General features: G+C 53.9%; 2 protein-coding genes across 10 annotated transcripts; one reads left to right on the forward strand and one right to left on the reverse strand.

Annotated features, from left to right (window-relative positions):
- Window positions 1-29: 29 nt before the first annotated feature.
- Tas1r3 (taste 1 receptor member 3) lies at window positions 30-5065 on the forward strand. Its single transcript, XM_027398650.2, is given in 7 exon segments — window positions 30-2070; window positions 2189-2489; window positions 2572-3375; window positions 3502-3699; window positions 3807-3927; window positions 4100-5040; window positions 5042-5065. Coding segments are annotated over 7 exon segments (2580 nt in total). The 5' UTR covers window positions 30-1879.
- Window positions 5066-5921: 856 nt separating this feature from the next.
- Dvl1 (dishevelled segment polarity protein 1) lies at window positions 5922-17998 on the reverse strand. 9 transcript variants are annotated; one of them, XM_035439319.1, is made up of 16 exons: window positions 17526-17998; window positions 15192-15305; window positions 11796-11865; window positions 11514-11635; window positions 11186-11289; window positions 10804-10942; window positions 10576-10669; window positions 10436-10505; window positions 10211-10350; window positions 10054-10130; window positions 9898-9956; window positions 9607-9759; window positions 9013-9144; window positions 8747-8914; window positions 8454-8660; window positions 5922-7236 (listed from the first exon to the last, which is right to left on the reverse strand). In XM_035439319.1, the coding sequence occupies exons 1-16, from the start codon at window positions 17693-17695 to the stop codon at window positions 6863-6865; spliced, it is 2193 nt and encodes a 730-aa protein (XP_035295210.1). In that variant the 5' UTR covers window positions 17696-17998; the 3' UTR covers window positions 5922-6862. The 9 variants fall into 9 exon arrangements, with proteins under 9 accessions (XP_035295210.1, XP_035295211.1, XP_035295209.1 ...); XM_035439320.1 differs by having other exon boundaries at window positions 9682-9759; window positions 9898-9965; window positions 17526-17997; XM_035439318.1 differs by having other exon boundaries at window positions 9898-9965; window positions 17526-17997.
- Between the last annotated feature and the right edge of the window lie 2294 nt (window positions 17999-20292).

Consider the following 20292-nt stretch of genomic DNA (forward strand, 5'->3'; position numbering starts at 1 on the left):
TGTGTCCCCAATCCTGAGGGCTCAAAGGGCACTATGAGCCATGAAATCATGAAACAGTGTCCAGAATCAAAGGAGTTGACATGCAGTTGTTCCTGATGTGTCTTAACTTTATCACACACATACACTGAGATCTGCATTATCTACAGATAAGAAACACCTGGGTCACCCACCTTGAGGGGCTAGGTTGTTAAAAAAAAAAAAAAAAAAGTCTAAAGATACCCAGACACTGTGTGACAAAGCTGGAGGAAAACTAGAGCTACATAGATAGAGGGCACATAATGAGTGGTGTCTTCCTGGTACTCCATACCCACCTCATCTGCTTAGGCTGTATACTATCCAGCCATGCCTAGACCCAGCTAAGAACCAGAGGCCACATAGTTCTAGCCAAGGCTGATGACTTCAAGAGACTGGCCAGAAAAATAAGTATATGATAATAGGTACATGTGCTACATACAGATCCATGGTGTACATGTGTGTTGAGTATGTCCATGTGCTTTGTGGATATCCTCACAGGGCAGCAGGGAAATACAAAGGTCATTTCCATAACATTTGATGGATGCCATATGACACTGAGATTACCCAGGCACCTATTCCAGCAAGAGTCAACAGCCTCCCCAATGTTTGGGTGCCAGAAACCTGCTATGTTAGCAATAACTCCCTCACACCCCAACTAAAGGGGGATGTCCTAGCTAGGCTTACTATTGCTGTGATGAAACACTACGACCAAAGCAACTTGGGGAGGAAAGGATTTATTTGACTTATACTTACATAGCACTGTTCTTATTCAAAGGAAGTCAGGATGGGAACTCAAACAGGGTAAGGACCTGGAGGCAGAAGCTGATGCAGAGGCCATGGAGGGTGCTGCTTACTGACTTGCTCAGCCTGCTTTCTTATAGAACCCAGGACCACCAGCCCAAGGGTGGTACCACCTACAATGAGATGGCCCTCCTCCATCAATCACTAAGAAAATGCCCTCCAGCCAAATCATATGGAGGCATTTTCTCAATTGAGGCTCAGTCCTTTCAGATAACTCTAGCTTGTGTCAAATTGACATAAAATTAGCCAGAACAAGAGGCTAAGAAGGAACTGTTGACTGCATACAAACACACACCTGGCCCTAGCAGCTGCAGGAACCTATTTGTTTATGGTCTTTTTCTCATTTTCATGGAACAACTGTGAGCACTCTGGTGAGGGAGGTACCTGCATGACTGCTAAGGCAGGATGGCTTACACCAAGGATCAGCAGAATGGGCAAGGGTCTCCACAGCTTCCAGAATGCCAGCAGAACAACTGGGACCCATGCAGGTTGGGACACCCAAGAAACTCAGCCCCAGCTCTCCCTACCTCATCTGAAGGGTAGAACCCTGGCTAGCCAGCTGTCTACTGTCATTGTTGAGACCACCTCTGCAGCACTTACCTATTGACAGTACTGCCTCAAATCAGAAGCCAGAAGATAAAAGGTGTCTGTGTGCCTCCAAGAATACCTCTGGTATCCAGCCCCCTTATTCCACAGTCAAGGGAAACCCTAAGACCATGAATGCTTTACTTTCCTCTTTCTAGACTGCCAGGCTGCTCTAGGAATGAGGGGGGCTGAGGGGATTGGGCATAGGCAGGTGACAAGGCCACAGCCAGTGGGCACAGTTGACTTGTTGGGTCACTCCTGGACACAGCATATTAATGACAGGAAGACGAGTCCAGTATATACAAACCATCAGGTCTGAGCTATTGAGCATATCACCGGAGCCCCTTGGGGCTTGGCAGCCAAGCACAGCAGCAGTTTTGCTAACCAAATTCTCTGCTCCCTCCCTTTGAACTCAGTATATCTGGGGCTCCAGCCCAACATAGCCACCTACTGTCTCTGCTGGAAGCTTCTACCTACCATGCCAGGCCTAGCTGTCCTGGGCCTCAGCCTAGCTGCTCTTCTGGGCCTTGGGATGGGGAAGTCCTTGTGCCTGTCACAGCAATTCAAGGCACAAGGGGACTATATACTGGGTGGGCTATTTCCCCTGGGCTCAACTGAGGAGGACACCCTCTACCAGAGAACACGACCCAATGGCATCTTGTGCACCAGGTATGGAGTCTGGTAGCTGGGATGGGTGTGGGCTTGAAGCCTGGCAGTCTTGCGTCTGTGGTACTCCCAAGCTGGGGGGGATAAGGTGGTGACCATCTGCAATTCCATGTGGCCTCAGGTTCTCACCCCTTGGTCTGTTCCTGGTCATGGCTATGAAAATGGCTGTGGAGGAGATCAACAATGGATCTGCCTTGCTTCCTGGGCTGCGCCTGGGCTATGACCTATTTGACACATGCTCAGAGCCAGTGGTCACCATGAAGCCCAGTCTCATGTTCCTGGCAAAGGTGGGCAGTCAAAGTATTGCTGCCTACTGCAACTATACACAGTACCAACCCCGTGTACTGGCTGTCATTGGGCCCCACTCATCAGAGCTTGCCCTTATTACAGGCAAGTTCTTCAGCTTCTTCCTCATGCCACAGGTGAGCCCACCTCCTTTGTGTTCCCTCAACCAATCGTGCTCACTGAGCTCTCACATCAGGAGGTGCTTCTTGATCACCACAGGTCAGCTATAGCGCCAGCATGGATCGGCTAAGTGACCGGGAAACATTTCCATCCTTTTTCCGCACGGTGCCCAGTGACCGGGTGCAGCTGGAAGCTATTGTGACTCTGTTGCAGAATTTCAGCTGGAACTGGGTGGCTGCCTTAGGTAGTGATGATGACTATGGCCGGGAAGGTCTGAGCATCTTTTCTGGCCTGGCCAATACACGAGGTATTTGCATTGCACATGAGGGCCTGGTGCCAATGCATGGCGCCAGTGCCCAACAGCTTGGCAAGGTGTTGGATGTACTATACCAAGTGAACCAAAGCAAAGTGCAAGTGGTGGTGCTGTTCGCCTCCCCTCGCGCTGTCTACTCCCTTTTTGGCTACAGCATCCATCATGGCCTCTCACCCAAGGTATGGGTGGCTAGTGAGTCCTGGCTGACCTCTGACCTGGTCATGACACTACCCAATGTTGCCCGTGTGGGCACTGTGCTTGGGTTTCTGCAGCGAGGTGCCCCGCTGCCTGAATTCTCCCATTATGTGGAGACCCGCCTTGCCCTGGCTGCTGACCCAACATTCTGTGCCTCACTGAATGGTGAGCTAGACCTGGAGGAGCAAGTGATGGGGCAACGCTGTCCACAGTGTGACCACATCATGCTGCAGAACCTGTCATCTGGACTGCTGCAGAACCTATCGGCTGGTCAGTTACACCACCAGATTTTTGCAACCTATGCAGCTGTGTACAGTGTGGCCCAGGCCCTTCACAACACCCTACAGTGCAATGTCTCAAGTTGCCTCACATCAGAGCCTGTTCAACCCTGGCAGGTGAGGGTAGGGTTTTTGTTGGGTCTATGCCTGCTCATTCAGGAATACTGAACCACCAGGCAGAGCTAAATCCTGTCTTGACTGGAGAGGCTCATGGGTCAGCCTTTCCCCCACTCCACCCCACAGCTCCTGGAGAACATGTACAACATGAGTTTCCATGCTCGAAACTTGACTCTGCAGTTTGATGCTAAAGGGAATGTAGACATGGAATATGACCTGAAGATGTGGGTGTGGCAGAGCCCTACACCAGTATTACATACTGTAGGCACTTTCAATGGCACCCTTCAGCTGCAGCACTCCAAGATGTACTGGCCAGAGAACCAAGTAAGGACAAGATAGGCAAAAGCCATGGTGGGTACAGGCTTGGGGTTGTCTGTGGGACTTGGGCCAGTGCTAGCCAAGGGAAGCCTAATCCAAGGCTCCATGTCCAGGTGCCAGTGTCCCAGTGTTCCCGGCAGTGCAAAGATGGCCAGGTGCGCAGAGTAAAGGGCTTCCATTCCTGCTGCTATGACTGTGTGGACTGCAAGGCAGGAAGCTACCGGAAGCATCCAGGTGAACCACCTTCCCTAGATAATATGCAGAGTTGGGCTAGGGGGCAGAAGCACACAAGCCTGGCAAGTGCACCCCTCCCCAAGGCTAACAGTGAGGAGCATGTGGGGGGTTGGGCTAGGAAATTCTGTCTCCCATTACTAGCCCCTACTTAGCTTTTTCTTTTTTATTCCAGATGACTTCACCTGTACTCAGTGTAACCAGGATCAGTGGTCCCCAGAGAAAAGCACAGTCTGCTTACCTCGAAGGCCTAAGTTCCTAGCTTGGGGAGAGCCAACTGTGCTGTCACTACTCCTGCTGCTTTGCCTGGTGCTAGGCCTAGCACTGGCCTCCCTGGGGCTCTTTGTCCACCACTGGGACAGCCCTCTTGTTCAGGCCTCAGGTGGGTCACTCTTCTGCTTTGGCCTGGTCTGCCTAGGCCTTTTCTGCCTCAGTGTCCTACTGTTCCCAGGACGGCCAAGCCCTGCCAGCTGCCTTGCTCAACAGCCACTGGCTCACCTTCCTCTCACAGGCTGTCTGAGCACACTCTTCCTGCAAGCAGCTGAGATCTTTGTGAAGTCTGAGCTGCCACTGAGCTGGGCAAACTGGTTATGTAGCTGCCTTCGGGGACCCTGGGCTTGGGTGGTGGTACTGCTGGCCATTCTTGTGGAAGCAGCACTGTGTACCTGGTATTTGACAGCTTTCCCACCAAAGGTGATGACAGACTGGCAAGTGCTGCCCACAGAGGCACTGGAGCACTGCCACATGCATTCCTGGGTCAGCCTAGGCTTGGTACACATCACCAATGCAATATTGGCCTTCCTCTGCTTCCTGGGCACTTTCCTAGTACAGAGCCAGCCTGGTCGCTACAACCGTGCCCGTGGTCTCACCTTTGCCATGCTAGCTTATTTCATTACCTGGGTCTCTTTTGTGCCCCTCCTGGCCAATGTGCAGGTAGCTTACCAGCCAGCTATACAGATGGGTGCCATTCTGCTCTGTGCTCTGGGCATCCTGGCCACCTTCTACCTACCCAAGTGCTATATACTTCTGTGGCTGCCAAAGCTCAACACTCAGGAGTTCTTCCTGGGAGGGAGCTGCAAGGAAGCAGCAGATGGGAGCAACAGTGGGGGTGGTGATGATAACTCAGGGACACAATGAATAACCGCTGACCCAGTGACCTCAACTTTAGTGAACCCAACCCTAGTAGAGACCTTCCAAGCTAACAACCTCCAGACAGTACCTCAACCTGAAAATTGAGACACTTAACTATAAATGACTCCAAGTAATCCACTGACCTTAGCCCCACAGTGACCCCCCCAGGCCCTCAGTGTGCAAGATGGACCCTATGATCCCATCTAGCCCTCAAAGGCAAGATCATTCTTGATCCTGTTATGCCCTATCTAAGGCCTGCTCAGGTGAACGGGATACATCATCTTAGAAAGTGGCCCTCAAAGTGTTCTTTGGAACTCCATAGCCATATCTTGAATTCAGGAATGTCCTAGGCAGACCCTAAGAAGCCAGAAGGTACTACTTGCCTGAATATGCCCAGCCTGGGGCCCTCAGCACCCTGAACAGAAATATAAATATTCTGTTTTTAATAAATATATCCCAGAAATAAAAAGCTAGGCATACGTATGCACTGGGACAAAGCAAGAAAGCCAGCAGGTAGATGGCACTCAATAGGTAGGCCAACACCCACCTCCTCCCTTCCTAGCCCAACCCTAGCCTGCGAGAGAACCAAGTCACTACCAGCACCTTGGACAGAGCATAAGCAATGGTAGGGGTCAGCACCATGGCCAGCACCAGCCACCCAGGACCCCCTAGAGTCTGCTCCTAGTACCAAGGACAGAAAAGTTGTCTATGAGACCCCTGTAACTGGCCAGCACCAGGGACAGTGCCACATGACCAAGTGTCTTCCAACTCCAGGCAGGACCAGACCTGAGTCAGTTCTGGACTGGCCCCCACACCTGAATCCCAAGCAGCTAAGCTGGAGAAAAGAGAAACAGACCACACATCAGTCCCATAAAATTAAACGCTTTTTAGTGTTTAAAATAGCATTTACACAGAAGCAGCATTTACACAGAAGCAGCTCTATGTGAACTACCCAGTTGCTCAGACTTTGACACAGTATCTACAGTGCAGACATGTGGGACTGTGATGCCAGAATGGCAGTGGCACAAGCTGGTAGAGAGCCACCAGGATAGCAATGACAGGACAGGACCTCCATCTCCGTAGCTATTGTGTGCGCTATCACTCCTCCATTGAGGCTAAGACAGTATACAGGTGCCTGGCCTCTCTTGTCTCCCGTACTAGCCATCCTCCACATACTTTCAGTACAAACTGTGCTGTCATGTGCTGAGTACCAAGTGGGGAAAGGGACATGCACCTGCCCCCATTGGGTAACCAGCTGCCACCCTCAGAGCAGGCAGACTAGCAATAAATAAATAAGTTAGACCCCACATGGGCAGCCAGAGAGGTTTAAAGGCTTGGTCTAACCCCTCAAGAACCCCCCACCTTGGCCTGACAGGTGAGGCCCATGAACTCAGTGAGAGTAGGCCTGGGTCCCTGTGCACAGTTCTGGGAGTTTCAGGCTGGGGGTGAGGGGAGAGCACAGAGCCCAAAAGAGTCCGTCTTGTCCTAAATGGAGGTCACTTCCAAAAAAGGAACCAGAAGGTGGTCCCTGAGACTTGTGTTAAGGATCTAAAGACAGAGATGTCCCCTCACAAGACTCTACAGATACTTGGGCCGCACCACAGAGCAGGCAGAATGCCAAGCCCATATCCTAGTAATATGGCTGCTGCCCTCAGCCCTTCCTCTGCAGCCTGCTCCCTCTGCCCTGGCCCAGACCCCACGGCTGATCTATCTTGGCTGGCCATCACTAAGGCAAGCCCATAGAGGTCCTGGCACAGCAGGACCACAGACTCTTGCCACAGGCACCACTGAAAACACTGGTTGATAGTCACATAATGTCCACAAAGAACTCACAGGGATTTCCCATAGCCTTTTGGAAGGACTGGCGGCTACCTGTAAGTTCCGGAGGAACAGCAGCCAGCTCCCGGACAGGTGGCCCTCCAGGTGGCCCACCCACTACTGCATAGGCCTTTGTCAGGGGGTGCAGTGGGGGGAGACCTGGGGCAACAGCTGACGCCTGACTTCTAGGGCTACTGCCATGGCTAAGCTGGCTGACTGGACGCTCCCACCAGCCAGTGCTACCAGACCCACTTGGTGCCGTGTGATCTGATTCGCTGCCACTGCCCCCAGCTCCAGCTGCCCGGCGCTCCTCTCGGCCTGGGGTCCGATGGCTGCTCCTTGTGGACCCACTGCTCTTGCTCCCTGGGAGAAGGGAAGAGACAACCAAGTCCACACCAGGCCTAGCCACTTACAGGAACACCAGCTGCTCCCAGACAGCCAGGGCAGGATCTGGTGAGCCTGGGGGTAGTAGGGGAATGGCAGCCATGCAGATACCAGGAGCAGATGAAAGACAAGGAGCTAGGGGCAAATGCAGACAGGAGAGATAATGGGGACCAGCTTGGCACCTAACCCCAATGCTTGAACCAAGGGCTGATGTTATAGCTGAGAATCCAAGACACCAATGAAGGCCCTGTGTGCTCAGCATTCCCGTTAGCCATCTTGGGTTCACCACCCAAAGACCCACTGTCCACCCAACCCCAGGGCCCTGGTCAGCTAATTTTCTTAGCTTCTGTCCGGAAAGTGGTGGGAACCTGAAAACACGTGCTGGCTGGGGACATGCTGAGAGGGACACAGGGGGACCTGGCTTACCGGCCCGAGGGTCCACTCTGCTAGTCCTTCAGTCTAAGGCTTGCTCAGCACAAAGCAAGGGATAGCACAAGTCACACACCAGTCCAGTGCTCACCAATGGCCAACTAGGACTATTGTGGGTCAAGCTGAGCTTGGGTGCATGCAAGGGCCTGTTCAGGATTAGGAGTCACTCAACAGCTTCCCCTTGGGCATTGCCACCCTCTGGCCCAACCTCTCCTTTCTCCCATCCTATGTCCTCAAAGGTGACTGTCTCGAGTCTTTCTCCAGACCGTGTAACATGGCTGCTGTGCTCCACTCTGCCTAAGATGCCTGCTTCAGCCTATCTCCTCTTGAGGGACACTCACCTTCCAAGATCTTCAATATCCTTAGGATATACTCTAATGGTACTGTTTGCTGTTCTTGTCTAGCACTGTTGGGTTGCAGGTACCATAACTGATAAAGCCCATCCTCTCCTTAGCTGGGGCGTAGAGCGTAACCTACCTGATACCCTTGGCTATTCTCACCCTCATTCTTGCCACATCATCTCCTGGCCTCTTGCCTCTGCCACCTGGAACACCAGGCCTGTCTCCACCAGGCAGTCTTCCTATTCCCAAAGGCCTCTATCCACAGAACCAAAGTGAGTCCCCCACATCAGCCCCCTCTCTGCCCCCCACTGACTCTTGAAATGGGACCCACCAGGACTCAAGCACACAGCAGGAGCACAGAGGGCAGCAGCAAGGCCAGGCAGAGCCAGGAAGTGGGAGTGGAGGAGGGGCTGGCATGACTCTCACCTTCACTCTGCTGACTCCCAGCACTGCCACTGCCATAGCTGAAGCCAGGGTCCTGGTAAGCAGGTGGGAAGCAGGGCGGGGGCCCTGGGTACTGGTAGGGGTAGCCTTGACCCAAGGGCCAGGGTACAGATGGGTGGGGCAGGGGGGCCAGTGTGTCCTGATCTGAGGCTCCACTGGAGCCACTGTTGAGGTTCAGGGATGCAAGGTCTGGCAGGAAGGGAGGGGATAGGTAAGTGAGGGCACATAAATGAGCCCCACGATAAGATAACCCCCACCCCATGACGCCTACTCACTAGTGCACAGGTCCCCAAAGACATAGTAGCACTGCTCAGAGAAGGTGATCTTGTTGACGGTGTGCCTCAAGAAGCCGCGCTTCAGCATACTGCTGGCATACTTCCTCGCCTCTCTTCGCTCTCTGAAGCCCTCCACATGCGTGTACAGCCAGTCCACCACATCCGCCCCTGGCCACAGGCCCACCAAAGTCAGGGTAACCGAGCCCTGGGAAGCTACACCGGAATGAAGAACAGACTGGGCCCTTCCCACACAGCCAGAAACTCACCAATGACAGCATTGGCAATGGTGATCTTAAGCCACATGCGGTCCCGAATCTCCAGTCCTGAGTCTGGCAACTGCATGACCCGGACAATGGCGCTCATGTCACTCTTCACTGTCAGTGGTGCCTCCTCAAGCTCTGCAAGGCACAGTTCTCTAAGCCCAGGCTCATAACCTCCATTCTCCTACCCTTGGGAGGTATCTATCTCTCAGCAATATCTTGAGCTAAAACTGGAATATTTTCCCCAGTTCCACAGTCCAAGTTCACATGACAAACTAGTCCGTTTCCCTCCCACACGGACACCTCCCTGGAGAGCTCAAGCTGTTAGTTATGTTAGGCAGCAGGAAAGCAAAGCAGAGGCTACCATGTCCTCCCAATCCTCAACACAGGCCTGGCATATCCAGATGGCCTGTATGGTTGGGCTATGAGAGATGTATACATGTATCTTTGTGTACACATTTGTGAAGGTTCTGGGGAAAGACACATGACATATAATGGGCCCCAGGAATAGCTCCGGTGAGCACCAAGGCTAAAAGCCGGGGCGGACCCTTGTCCTTCAGCCTCAGTTTCCTGCTGGGGCTCTTGTAAGCTGCCACTTACGTGGGGCGCCAGGCACTGAGCTGGTTAGTGAGGAAGAGCTGGTGCGTGTGATGGCACTGGAGCAGGGACTCGTACCATAGCGGGGCAGAGCACCCGTCAGCGCTGCTGTGTGGGACAGCCAGGCAGCCGGGTCGATGGGTCGCACTGGGTCAGCTGGACAGTTACCACATGGCAACAGATGACAGGTGATAGAAAGTAGGGGGACAGCACAGAGGCAGAGAAGAAAGGCCCTTCAGACTGGGCCTAGGAACCCCACTCTACCCCACCCCACCCCACCATGGGGTCACTCACCCCTTGGGATGGTAAAGTAGCTCCGAGGGGTTGGGTCCCAGCACTTGGCCACTGTGAGGCTGATGGGCCTGCAGAGTTCAGCAAATCACATGGGTGAGGGCCATACAACCCCTCCGATCCCATGCCCTTACCATCCCCACATGGATGCCCCCTCACCCCGTTTGGGATACGATCTCCCGAAGCACCCGCACAGCGTCATCGTTGCTCATGTTCTCAAAGTTGACATCATTGACCTATATGGGGTTGGTGGGATCAGGGATTGGTGGTGGGATGGGAGTACATTTTGTCCCCATAGTCCCCACATGGCTCCCACCTGCAGCAGCATGTCGCCTGGCTCAATGCGGCCATCAGCAGCCACAGCTCCGCCCTTCATGATGGATCCAATGTAGATGCCGCCATCACCCCGGTCGTTGCTCTGGCCCACGATGCTGATGCCCAGGAAGTGGTGCCTCTCTGCAGGAGGGGCCATGAGCAGGCTCCAAAGGCTCCCAGGCTTGTACCCACCCCCACCAAGCACCCACAGCCCATAAGGTCTCACCCATGTTGAGAGTGACGGTGATGATGTTCAGGGACATGGTGGAGTCGGTGATGCTGCTGAAGGAGGATGCCTGTGGAGGGACCCAATGAGGGGCTGTGTGGGACCATTCGGAGCAGACACCCCACCCACCTGCTGCCTACCCGGTCTGTCTGCCTCAAGCGCTGCTTCCGACGACGACATTTGTGCTTACGAATTAGCCGAGAGGAGGTGCTCTGCTCTGTAGAACTGCTCAGCCTGGAACAGGAGACCAGAGGCAGGCAGGAACAAGAAGCCAGGAGACAGATAAGCACAGGGTACAAATGTGTAAAGCCAGCCAGCACTCAAGCCTGAATCTCCAGCACACACAGACATATGCACATGCCACCCACCGGCTTGTGTTATCCTCCTCATCTGAGTCAATAAAGCTGCTAGATTCAAGCTCACTGCTCAACACAGTGGATGCACTGTCTGGAGGCAGTCCCAGATCCCGTCGCCGGTCTCCCCTCGGGTGCCCATTGGTCCGGGAAGCTATAGGGACAGCAGGGTGGGAGCTGGTTGTGGGACTTCAGCAGTCACAGAATGAGGATAGCCTGTGCATTTCAAACTTATGCAATGACTCTGAGCCCACAAGGGCTCAAGCCCAAGTTGGGACCCCTACCCAAGGATCACTAATTAAAAGTATGTGTGGAGTATTTCCAGGGGCTTGGAGTATACCAAAGGGATACCAAAGGAAGTTTGGGGTCCAGATCTGTGCAGACACAGACACAGTACCCTCATCACGGTTTCGACGTCGGGCTCGCTCCCGCCGGTGACTGACCATGGACTCTGTGCCTGTCTCATTGTCCATTCCATCACGGCTACTGGCAACATTTGGACTGCACAGGTGAAAAGCAGGTAGAATTGGGCAGACCAGGTTGCTGGCAGCCAGTACCTCAAATGCTTCCTAGTCCCCAACCCACCAAGTAGGATCCCAGTACTAGAAGGTGCCTCCCACCCAACTGTAGGTCCCTCCTCTGTTGCCAGCTTCACTTTCCCCAGGTGGGTCTTGGGTAGCAAGTACCCAACAGCAGCAGGTCTCTGCCCCTGCTAGGGGCCTTACTGGAAGGAGGGGGGCCTGGAGTCCCCAATGCCGCCTGTCCTCTCAAGGGGTGGGGGCAGGTCCGTGTGGCTGTCAGTGCCCTGGGACCCTGCGTCCGAGTGAGCGCCCTCAGCCAGGACCAGCTGTGGAGGGAGAGTGAGGCCTTGGATGCCCATGCTTTAAGACCACCCCCACAGACACCCAGGGCAGATGACAGCCACCACCCTACCTTTGTCCAGTTACCTTACTTCTCCCAGGAAGACCCCACCTGCATCATTCTGGTGGGGCCACCCATAGACTCACCCAGGAAACCACCCGGCCATTGAAGCAGGGCAACTTGGCATTGTCATCGAAGATCTCCTCCTTCACCACCCTGTGGGCAAACAAGGCCCTGAGGTCACCTCACTTCGGTCCACCAAGGACACTTAGAGACATCTCCCACCCTTGGACCTAACAATGGGGTACCTGCCAGGCCACAGATATTATCACTGAGGGTTTACCTAACACATTCTCTTCTTAGAAACTCTGCTGCCCTCCATTGGCCTTGGGCCCCTGACCCTCAGCACTGGGGTAGACAGATATAGAAGGTTCATGGAAGGACATCCTAGGATTCCTGTTCGCTTTCAGTCAGCCTCTAACCCTAGACAAAGTTAAGGTTTCCTGGGAAAGACCCTAATTCTTCAGCTTCCTTGGCCCCAGGATTTACCTCAGACCTGTCACTATCAATAAATGCCTGGCAAGGGAACCCAACAGCTGTCTCACCACAACATATGCCACTTGAGGCTCCTTTGGGGCCTCCTCTCAGCCTCCTTATTTCAGGGAGTGGTTCTATATCCAGGTGGCTGGGACAGCCTATGGCCCACTGGCTCCTGTGCTCATCTTCCCAGCATGCCCTCTGTGCCTCTCTGGAGCACTTGTAAGTCCTGGTCAATATGATTTGCATTTCATGATGTTCCATGCGCCTGAGACTCTGAAGTTCCTTCCATACTCCCCCATCCCAGAGCAGGGCCTAGACTATAGCAAGGTACAAGGACTACCAACCTCTTATGTAGATGTGAGAGTGCCAGAAGGATACCAGCTCCTGCTGCCCTCAAAGCCATCTACCCAACTAGAAAGACAAAGTGAACCTCATGCGCCAGATCAGTCCCAACTCTCAGAGGGAATGGCTGGTTTCTACTTAAGAACCTGGAAAGACATTCCAGGACAGAGCTAACCAGGCCCTGGCTGTAACTGATCACATCCATTCCTGCTTGTCTTTGGTTGGTTGTTTTTATCCAAGACAGAGTTTTCTCTGTATAGCTTTGGAGCCTGTCCTGGAACTAGCTCTTGTAAACCAGGCTGGTCTCAAACTCACAGAGATCCGCCTGCCTCTGCCTCCCAAGCACCACCGCCTGATTTATCCCTGCATGCCCTAATGCTGCTTCCCTGGCCAGATGGGCTAAAAAAGAGTCAAGCTCACCTAAGCAGGATACAAAGGGTTAGGGAATGAGAACTGGGAAGGAAGCCAGAAAGCCTGGGATCAGTGTTCAAAAGGCATGGACAGCAGCCAGGACAGGTCAGAAGGGGCAGCTATAAAGGAGCAGGCCTCCACCTATCTCCTCAGGCCCTAGATTCCCCACCCCCTCACCATCATCCCAGTACTCAGCTCCACCTAGCATAGTGGGATTTTCCACACCCAAAGCTTGAGTTCAATGGAGCTGGGAAACCAGACTGGTCTTGGAAGTGCACCTGGCAGGAAACAGGCTTGTGGCTTAATGGGCCCAATGCCAGGGGTAGGGCCACCTCTGCCTACTGCTCCAGGCCCACTGGGCAGCAATAGATTACAGGAAGCCCTAGCAAAGCAACATCCCATCCCATCTAGGGGATAAGGCCACTTTCCACCCACTTGCTGGGTAGAGACCTGGAGCTGAGGTGGTGGCAGAAGCAGGGCAGCCTGAAAGTGAAAGTGTATCCCAACCACTTTTCTGATCTTACCATTGCTTCCATGTGCCTATGAGGGAGGGCTCTGAACCAATGAAGCAGGACCCTGACAGCAGATAGAATCATTTTTCAGAACACCTAATATCTGCTGCCCTCAATCACAAGTCACAGCTTTGTGGCTTGCTCCATTTACAAGCCTGGGCCAAGGCAGCCACAAGAGAGGCTGTCATCACAGGAAGACCCGGGGCTAGCTGCCCAGGGTGGGGAAGTTTCTTTTGAGAATCATAGGGCTCTGCCTGTGGCAGCTGGTGGACCAAGGCCTGCAGAAAGCCTGCTACCTCTGAGTAACCTAACAGCAAGAGAAACCCAGACAGAAGTCCTCATCTTAGCCCCCAACCTCAGCCCCAAGTAGACCCACCAACAGCCTTTGCCTTGCCACACCCAAGCTCGAGCCCTCTCTGACTCACCCATGGAAAGACATACGAGCAACTCCTAGCACTCACAATAGGGCCTGCCTGGATCCCCAGCAGGCACTGTGTCCCATCCAGAGCAGCTACAGACTACTTAGCCAGACCCTTAAGGTGACATGGCCAGCTTGAGGTCTTTGTGGTTCCAACCCCTACCAAGACACCCTTCTCCTTAGCCTTCCCAGCCTGAGCAACCCAAGTCCTGCTTTCTACCTAAGGGTCAGGGCAAGAAGGAAGCCCAGGGGACCAGAACAGTAACGAGAGGATGGCACTTGCCACAGATCCCAAGGATAATTCTGGTCCTTCCCCACACCTGGCTAGGCGAGGGGTAAACATCACAATGCCCATGGTAAAGACAGGAATGGGTACCACAGGCATGAGATGCTGCCCGCAGCTATGGTATTGCCTCCTGGGCACTCTATAACAAGGACAGAATGAGGCACAGTCAGACCTCTGCAACATCCTGAGCTTTATGTGCCTAGCCTGTCAGGAGGAAAGCTGACTTTAGTGTGTCTCCATTGACTCTGCACAGCACCCTTGCAGGCATTTTGCTCCAACTTCAAAATTTCTAGAGAGATCCTTGTGGTCACCAGGCTCTGCCTGTCACCCCCAGGGATCTATCCCAAGGAGGAATCTGTTCTAAGGTAGGATCTTTGGAGCCCAGCACAGCGTGGCCAAAAACCCAGGCAGGGTTCCTGGAGGTCACAGTTACACAAAGTCTAACTCTCTAATAACATAGCCCCTTTTCAATTCCATATACAGTCAGCTGACACTGGCAGAGCAAGCAGGCACAGGCCATGGTGATATCTTGAGCTTCAGGGGGCTTCTGCATGCCACCAAGAGTGAGGGTCAATTCCTACCAAGCATTGGTGTGGACCGGGTTCTTGGCCTAAGGAGTCTTAACTGGTAGGTATACATAGGCCCCTGACCATAGCTAGCCACTCTGCTCACAACCCATCCCACAGGGCACTATGCCCCAGAACATGAAGTCCCCTCCCCCGCTGCTCAGGGAATGCATTATAATTACTTAGCCTCTCACAATAAATACTAGGAAGCACATGGAACACACAGAGTCTAAATCACTGACCCCAGGCAGCCCTACCAGGGCACAGGGAGCCCTCAGAACATTTGCCAACAGGCAGAGGATCCGTGGGCTCTTACCCTTGTCTACTTCTCTCCAGCTCAGGTACCTCCATCTCAGAGATTGAAAGGCTGGGGCAACTATCAAGCAGATGAGCTCAGCATCATATCAGGCAAGCTGGCAGCAGCAATACACTACTAGTAGCAGGGACCAAGTGCCAAATGTACTCACTCTGCTGCCATAGTCACCAGATGAAACATCAGACACTTGCACAGGGCCCACCAGAAGCACAGAAGTCCTGCTACTAAACATTGGAGGTCCAGCCAGGGTGAGAAGAGCCACAAGCTGCACATAAGTGGGCATGGAACAACAGACCTTGACCTTATTGGTGAGAGATACATGTTGGGAATTGAGCCCAGCCCAGGGCAGACTCTGCTCCTTATAAAGTAGCCAGCTTTGGTCTCAGCTTTGGTCTGGAGTGGGGCAGGAAACCCAGACTCACTAGGATACTCCTCACAGACTATTCTGAGGCCACTTGCCCAGCTTAGCCAACCCTGCTGAGCTTCCCTCTCCCAATATTAAGCTACTTAGCCTGGTATCCTTGGAGCTCTGTAGACAGAACACAGGCAAGGAAGTGAGGGATGCAGTTATGTGGGGAGGAAGGGCTGCTCTTCCAGGCTCCCAAGGCCACTATGCCATCTGAGTACCAGGTCACAGTTGGGGTGAGGCCTACTGACATGCTGCTTGTGCCTTTCTGTGTCATCCTAGCCCAGACTCTACCTCTTAGCTGCTCTGTCTCCTGGTTCATCCACACACCCAGGACACCCAACTTGCACCTCTGTGCTCTCTGCTAACTCCATACCTCATGCCCCAGCCATTCCCAACCCACCCAAAGGTACTACTCCTGCTTCAATAGCCAGATCTGCCACTCCACCTCCTTAGTCAGGGCACCTGCAGGTCCTCCTGAACACAAACACAGCTTAGTGGGGGCCCATGTAAGCTGATGCTGGGTTACTACTCTTAGCACACCCTACTCAACGTGCATATGAAAGCAGAGGGACAAGTACCCTCAGGAGACACCCAGAATGTTTAGCAAAAAGCAACCCAGGTCTGGGTCTGCTCCTCATCACCACACCCAAGTTTGTGAGAACAAATTTGACTGGTGATTTTTATCTAAAATAATAAATTTAATCCAGAGATGCCCTGTTCCTGAGAGCAGAGACAACAGAGGTGGCCCAGCCAGGACAGTCGGGGAGACCAATCTCCAGCCTCCAGGCAGATGGGGAGCACCAGCCTTCAATTTGTGGGGACATGCTCCCCTTTGCTTTTTCCTAGTGGTTGGGGCACAGGGAATGGGTAAGCGAGAGAGTTTAGTTGTACAAACCAGGTTGAGCCCTGGCTAGATGCCCAGGGTCAGGGAGAGATTCAAACTTGACCTGACCCATGGGCTGCCCAGGGACCCTGCAACCATGAAATCCAGTAAATAGTTTCAATGTCAAAGTCCTGAGATGCAGCCACACAAGGGCACCAAGCACACCTGCTCCACCCACAGGGCCTGAGCATGCCCCCGACTCAAGCACTGCCAAGCCATGGACTCAGGTTTCTGTGGCTATGCCCAGTCAGGCCTCTGTTGCACTGCCAGTCCCTGGCTCATTGTCTCAGAGGCCCAGCTTAGCTCAAGTAGGAAGTCCCTTCTCCTGAGACAGCTAGTACAGCAGTGCAGTTAGGAAACACACTACCTTAGAAGCTGGCTCAAGTCAGAAGATAACCTGAGCACCTCCCAGGAATGCAAATGCTGTGTGGTTCAGTAAGGACAGAAGCACAGGAGCCAGCAACCAAGGGGGCAGGCTGAGTGAAGGTTCTTAGTCTCCAGTGCCCCTTGACCTCTGCCTTGCCACTGGGACTCTAGAGGGACCACGAGGAATCTGCAGGCTTCAGAAACTTTTTCTGAGCTCCAGAAAACAGATGGGTGCCTATGACCAGCCCATTCCACACTACCCCATTTCAACTGAAGGATCCCTGAGTGCTGGGAGTCACAAACACCTAACCCTTTCCCTTAACCCCAGCCCCCATAAAATGCACACCCTCCAGGGCAGCCACCCACTCTATGGTTTCCACCCATAGAAGAGGAATGCAACAGGACCTGTGCTTGACCAGAGACAAGAGGAGGTGGCTTTGAGGGTGGCCTTTGGCACCCCGCCTGGACCAGCTGTGCACAGGGGCACCACTGGATGGCGGACAGAAAGCCTGGGCCCTAACCTGTCCATCAAACAGAACTCTCTCTCTGGCCTACCTAAGAGGGTAGGTAGTCAAGAACTCGGATTCCCAGCTTGCCAGACAGGTGAGTACAAACACCATGGGTCACCAAGGCGCAGAGACTCTACTTACACCTGCTGTAGAGGCGCGGCAGGGTTGCCGGCGCCGGGGGCGCTCTGACGTCCCCAGACCCGAAAGCCCTGCCCCGCACAGACAGGTGCCAGCTCGTGCCCGCACGGGGGCCCGGCGGGCACCGCACACGCGCGGGAAAGGGCCAGCACTCCCGCCCAGGCCGCTCGGCCCACTGACCCGAAGTCCTGGTCCATAGACTTGAAGAAGAATTTGTAGGCGTGCACCGGCCGGTTGCTGAGCACGTTCTTGAAGTCCGCCAGCGTGACGCGTTCGGGAGCTACCGGCAGCTTGACCAGGTACGGCGTCTCCTCCTCGTCCATGTGGTAGATGATCTTGGTCTCCGCCATGGCGCGGCAGCAGCGACGCGGAACCCGCGCAGCGTCAGGGCCCGGCTCACCTCTCGGACGCGGGGCGCCCTCCCAAACCGCCGGCCCGCGCCCCGCCCGGCCGCCCCGCGGCCCCTTTGCGCGCCGCCCGCCCGGTCCCGGATCGCACCCGTCCCCCGCCTGTTGCCCCGCGGCCCGCGGCCGCCCATCCACTGCCAGCCCCAGAGCGGGCTCGAGGGAAGCAGCTGAGAGGGTTACTGCCGCCCACCGCCCCCTCGGGCTGTTCCAAGACAGCCTGGCGGGGTTGGGCCCGCGGCCACCAGAGGGCGCAGCGGAGCCGGTGACGTCACTGGACGCCCGCAGCGCGGGTGGGGCGGGGCCACGCACGCGCGGGGCGGGGCGGGGTGGGGTTACGGCTTGCGCACGGGAGGGGCAACCAGGATGGGACCCGGCGGGTTCGGGAAGCCTAACTGGTTAGGTCACTCCGTGCGGTAGCGTGGGGCGGGGCTTTGAGTTCCCCTAGCCAGGAGCCAAAAGCTGTACAATGCGCTCGCCCCGATTCCCGATAGGCAGGAATTCGTGCGGCGTCTGGGTCTGCGGTTTGTGGGCAAATGGGCACGCTCGGCCCCAGAATAGCAGAGACCCAGAAAAGGTTGTGCCTTGTGAGCCAATATTATCTGCCAGAGAGCTGAGGAGCGTCGTCGGGCTAGGCCTGTCCAGTTATCCCACCCAGTTCCCACAGTGCTGACAATCAGAAGGCGCTCGCTACTCTGGGGGCTTCAGGCGCTCCACAAGAATTTGAAGATACCTATGTCTAACCCAAGACAGCGAGAGCCTTACTGCGCCTCACGCTATTCCTGAGCTCAGTTCTTACGCACACTGCCTTGTCCCATCGGATCCCCGAAGAAACTCAAAGGAGTGACTAGTGACGCAGGTCCAGGTGTGTGCACAGATGTCCAGGCGAGGCCCGGGCTGCGACTGAAGCCAAAGGGATTTTTGCCTTGGACGTTGTAATCAAAATAGCCAGGTGTCTTCCCCAGGCCAAGGAAGACCGGGATGCACCTCAACCTGAGATTTGACCCACTTATTGCCTTGCTAAGCTGAAGGCCTCCCCTACTCCAGGATGGCCTAAGGCCCTTCGTTGGCCATTAATAAGAGTGGGGTAGCCGGGTGTTGGTGGCGCACGCCTTTAATCCCAGCACTCGGGAGGCAGAGGCAGGTGGATCTCTGTGAGTTCGAGACCAGCCTGGTCTACAAGAGCTAGTAACAGGACAGCCTCCAAAGCCACAGATAAACCCTGTCTCGAAAAAAAAAAAGAGTGGGGTAATGCATAGGATACTGGCCAGTGATGGAGACAAGGGTGCCTATTGTGATCTGGGACCAACGCCAGACACTACGCCTGCACAAGGAAAGACCGTCGCACCACTGTTCTGAAGGACCTAGAAGTTAGCACTGAATTTATATTAAAGGCCACTGAAGTCAGCCTAAGCAGAGTTCTTCCCTTTAATTCCTTACTCCCAACAGGGGCCTGCTATCCTGGGAACCCATACTCCCTTTGCCAACATCTGGTCCTCTTCCTTGGATCTCTACAGAAGTAACCCGAAGCAGCTAGGCAAGATGACTTCAGAGAGTCTGCTCAAGGGAGAAGGAAAACAAGCTGTTTTCTGAGTGTTCCTCGGGTCAGACATAAGATCCTACTGATCAGGAGCTGGAGAGATGGCTCAGAGGTTAAGAGCAGTGGCTGCTCTTCCAGAGGTCCCGAGTTCAATTCCCAGCAACCACATGGTGGCTCACAACCATCTGTAATGAGATCTGGTGCCCTCTTCTGGTGTGCAGATATACATGGAAGCAGAATGTTGTATACATAATAAATAAATAAAAAAAAAAAAAGATGGGGCTGGAGAGATGGCTCAGCAGTTAAGAGCACTGACTGCTCTTCCAGAGGTCCTGAGTTCAATTCCCAGCAACCACATGGTGGCTCACAACCACCTTGAATGAGATCTGGTGCCCTCTGCTGGCCTGCAGGCAGAAGACATAATAAATAAATAAAATCTTTAAAAAAAAAAAAAAAAAAAGATGCTACTGATCACTCATATTCAAGGGTCCCCATAGCCCACCTGACACCCCAAATAGGAGGAGCTAGAAGCCAGAGGCCATGGTGCTGATGCTGACAGAGGCAGGTTGGATCACTATAGAAGAGGTAGATCTGAGGCTAGAACTTGTGCCTTTCTAGGAGTGGCCTTGTCTGGTAGCAGTGTGACCACGGCTGGGGCCAGAGGCCACTAGTGTGAAAGGTACATCTTCAAACTAACCCGCAGCATGTCACTGAGGCTCCTGTGGGTGATTGCCACACTTTCTGAGAGCATTGGAGGGGGCAGGAGTGAAGAAACAGGACCAATAAGATGTTCCAGCTAGTTTGAGGCCAGCCTGGTCTCCAGAGCGAGTGCCAGGATAGGCTCCAAAGCTACACAGAGAGGTGGGGAGTTGGGGGGAGGACTGAGGGGGAGGGGAGGGAGAAGGGATTGACATGTGAAGCAAGCTTGTTCCTAATTTGAACTAAAAAACAATTAATTACAAAAAAATAAAGAAACAAAAAATAATTTAAAAAAAAGCTACAC

The sequence above is a fragment of the Cricetulus griseus genome, chromosome 2, assembly GCF_003668045.3.
Source record: "Cricetulus griseus strain 17A/GY chromosome 2, alternate assembly CriGri-PICRH-1.0, whole genome shotgun sequence".
NCBI classification, from domain to species: domain Eukaryota; kingdom Metazoa; phylum Chordata; class Mammalia; order Rodentia; family Cricetidae; genus Cricetulus; species Cricetulus griseus.

Excerpts from the sequence above, each read along its gene's own strand:
- Dvl1 (XM_035439318.1), bottom strand. The coding sequence starts at position 17,695 with ATGGCGGAGACCAAGATCATCTACCACATGGACGAGGAGGAGACGCCG. Across the intron at positions 10,351-10,435 it reads CACCGTCACTCTCAACATGG|AGAGGCACCACTTCCTGGGC; the intron begins GTGAGACCTTAT and ends CCCCTCCTGCAG. Across the intron at positions 8,915-9,012 it reads CATTGCCAATGCTGTCATTG|GGGCGGATGTGGTGGACTGG; the intron begins GTGAGTTTCTGG and ends GCCTGTGGCCAG.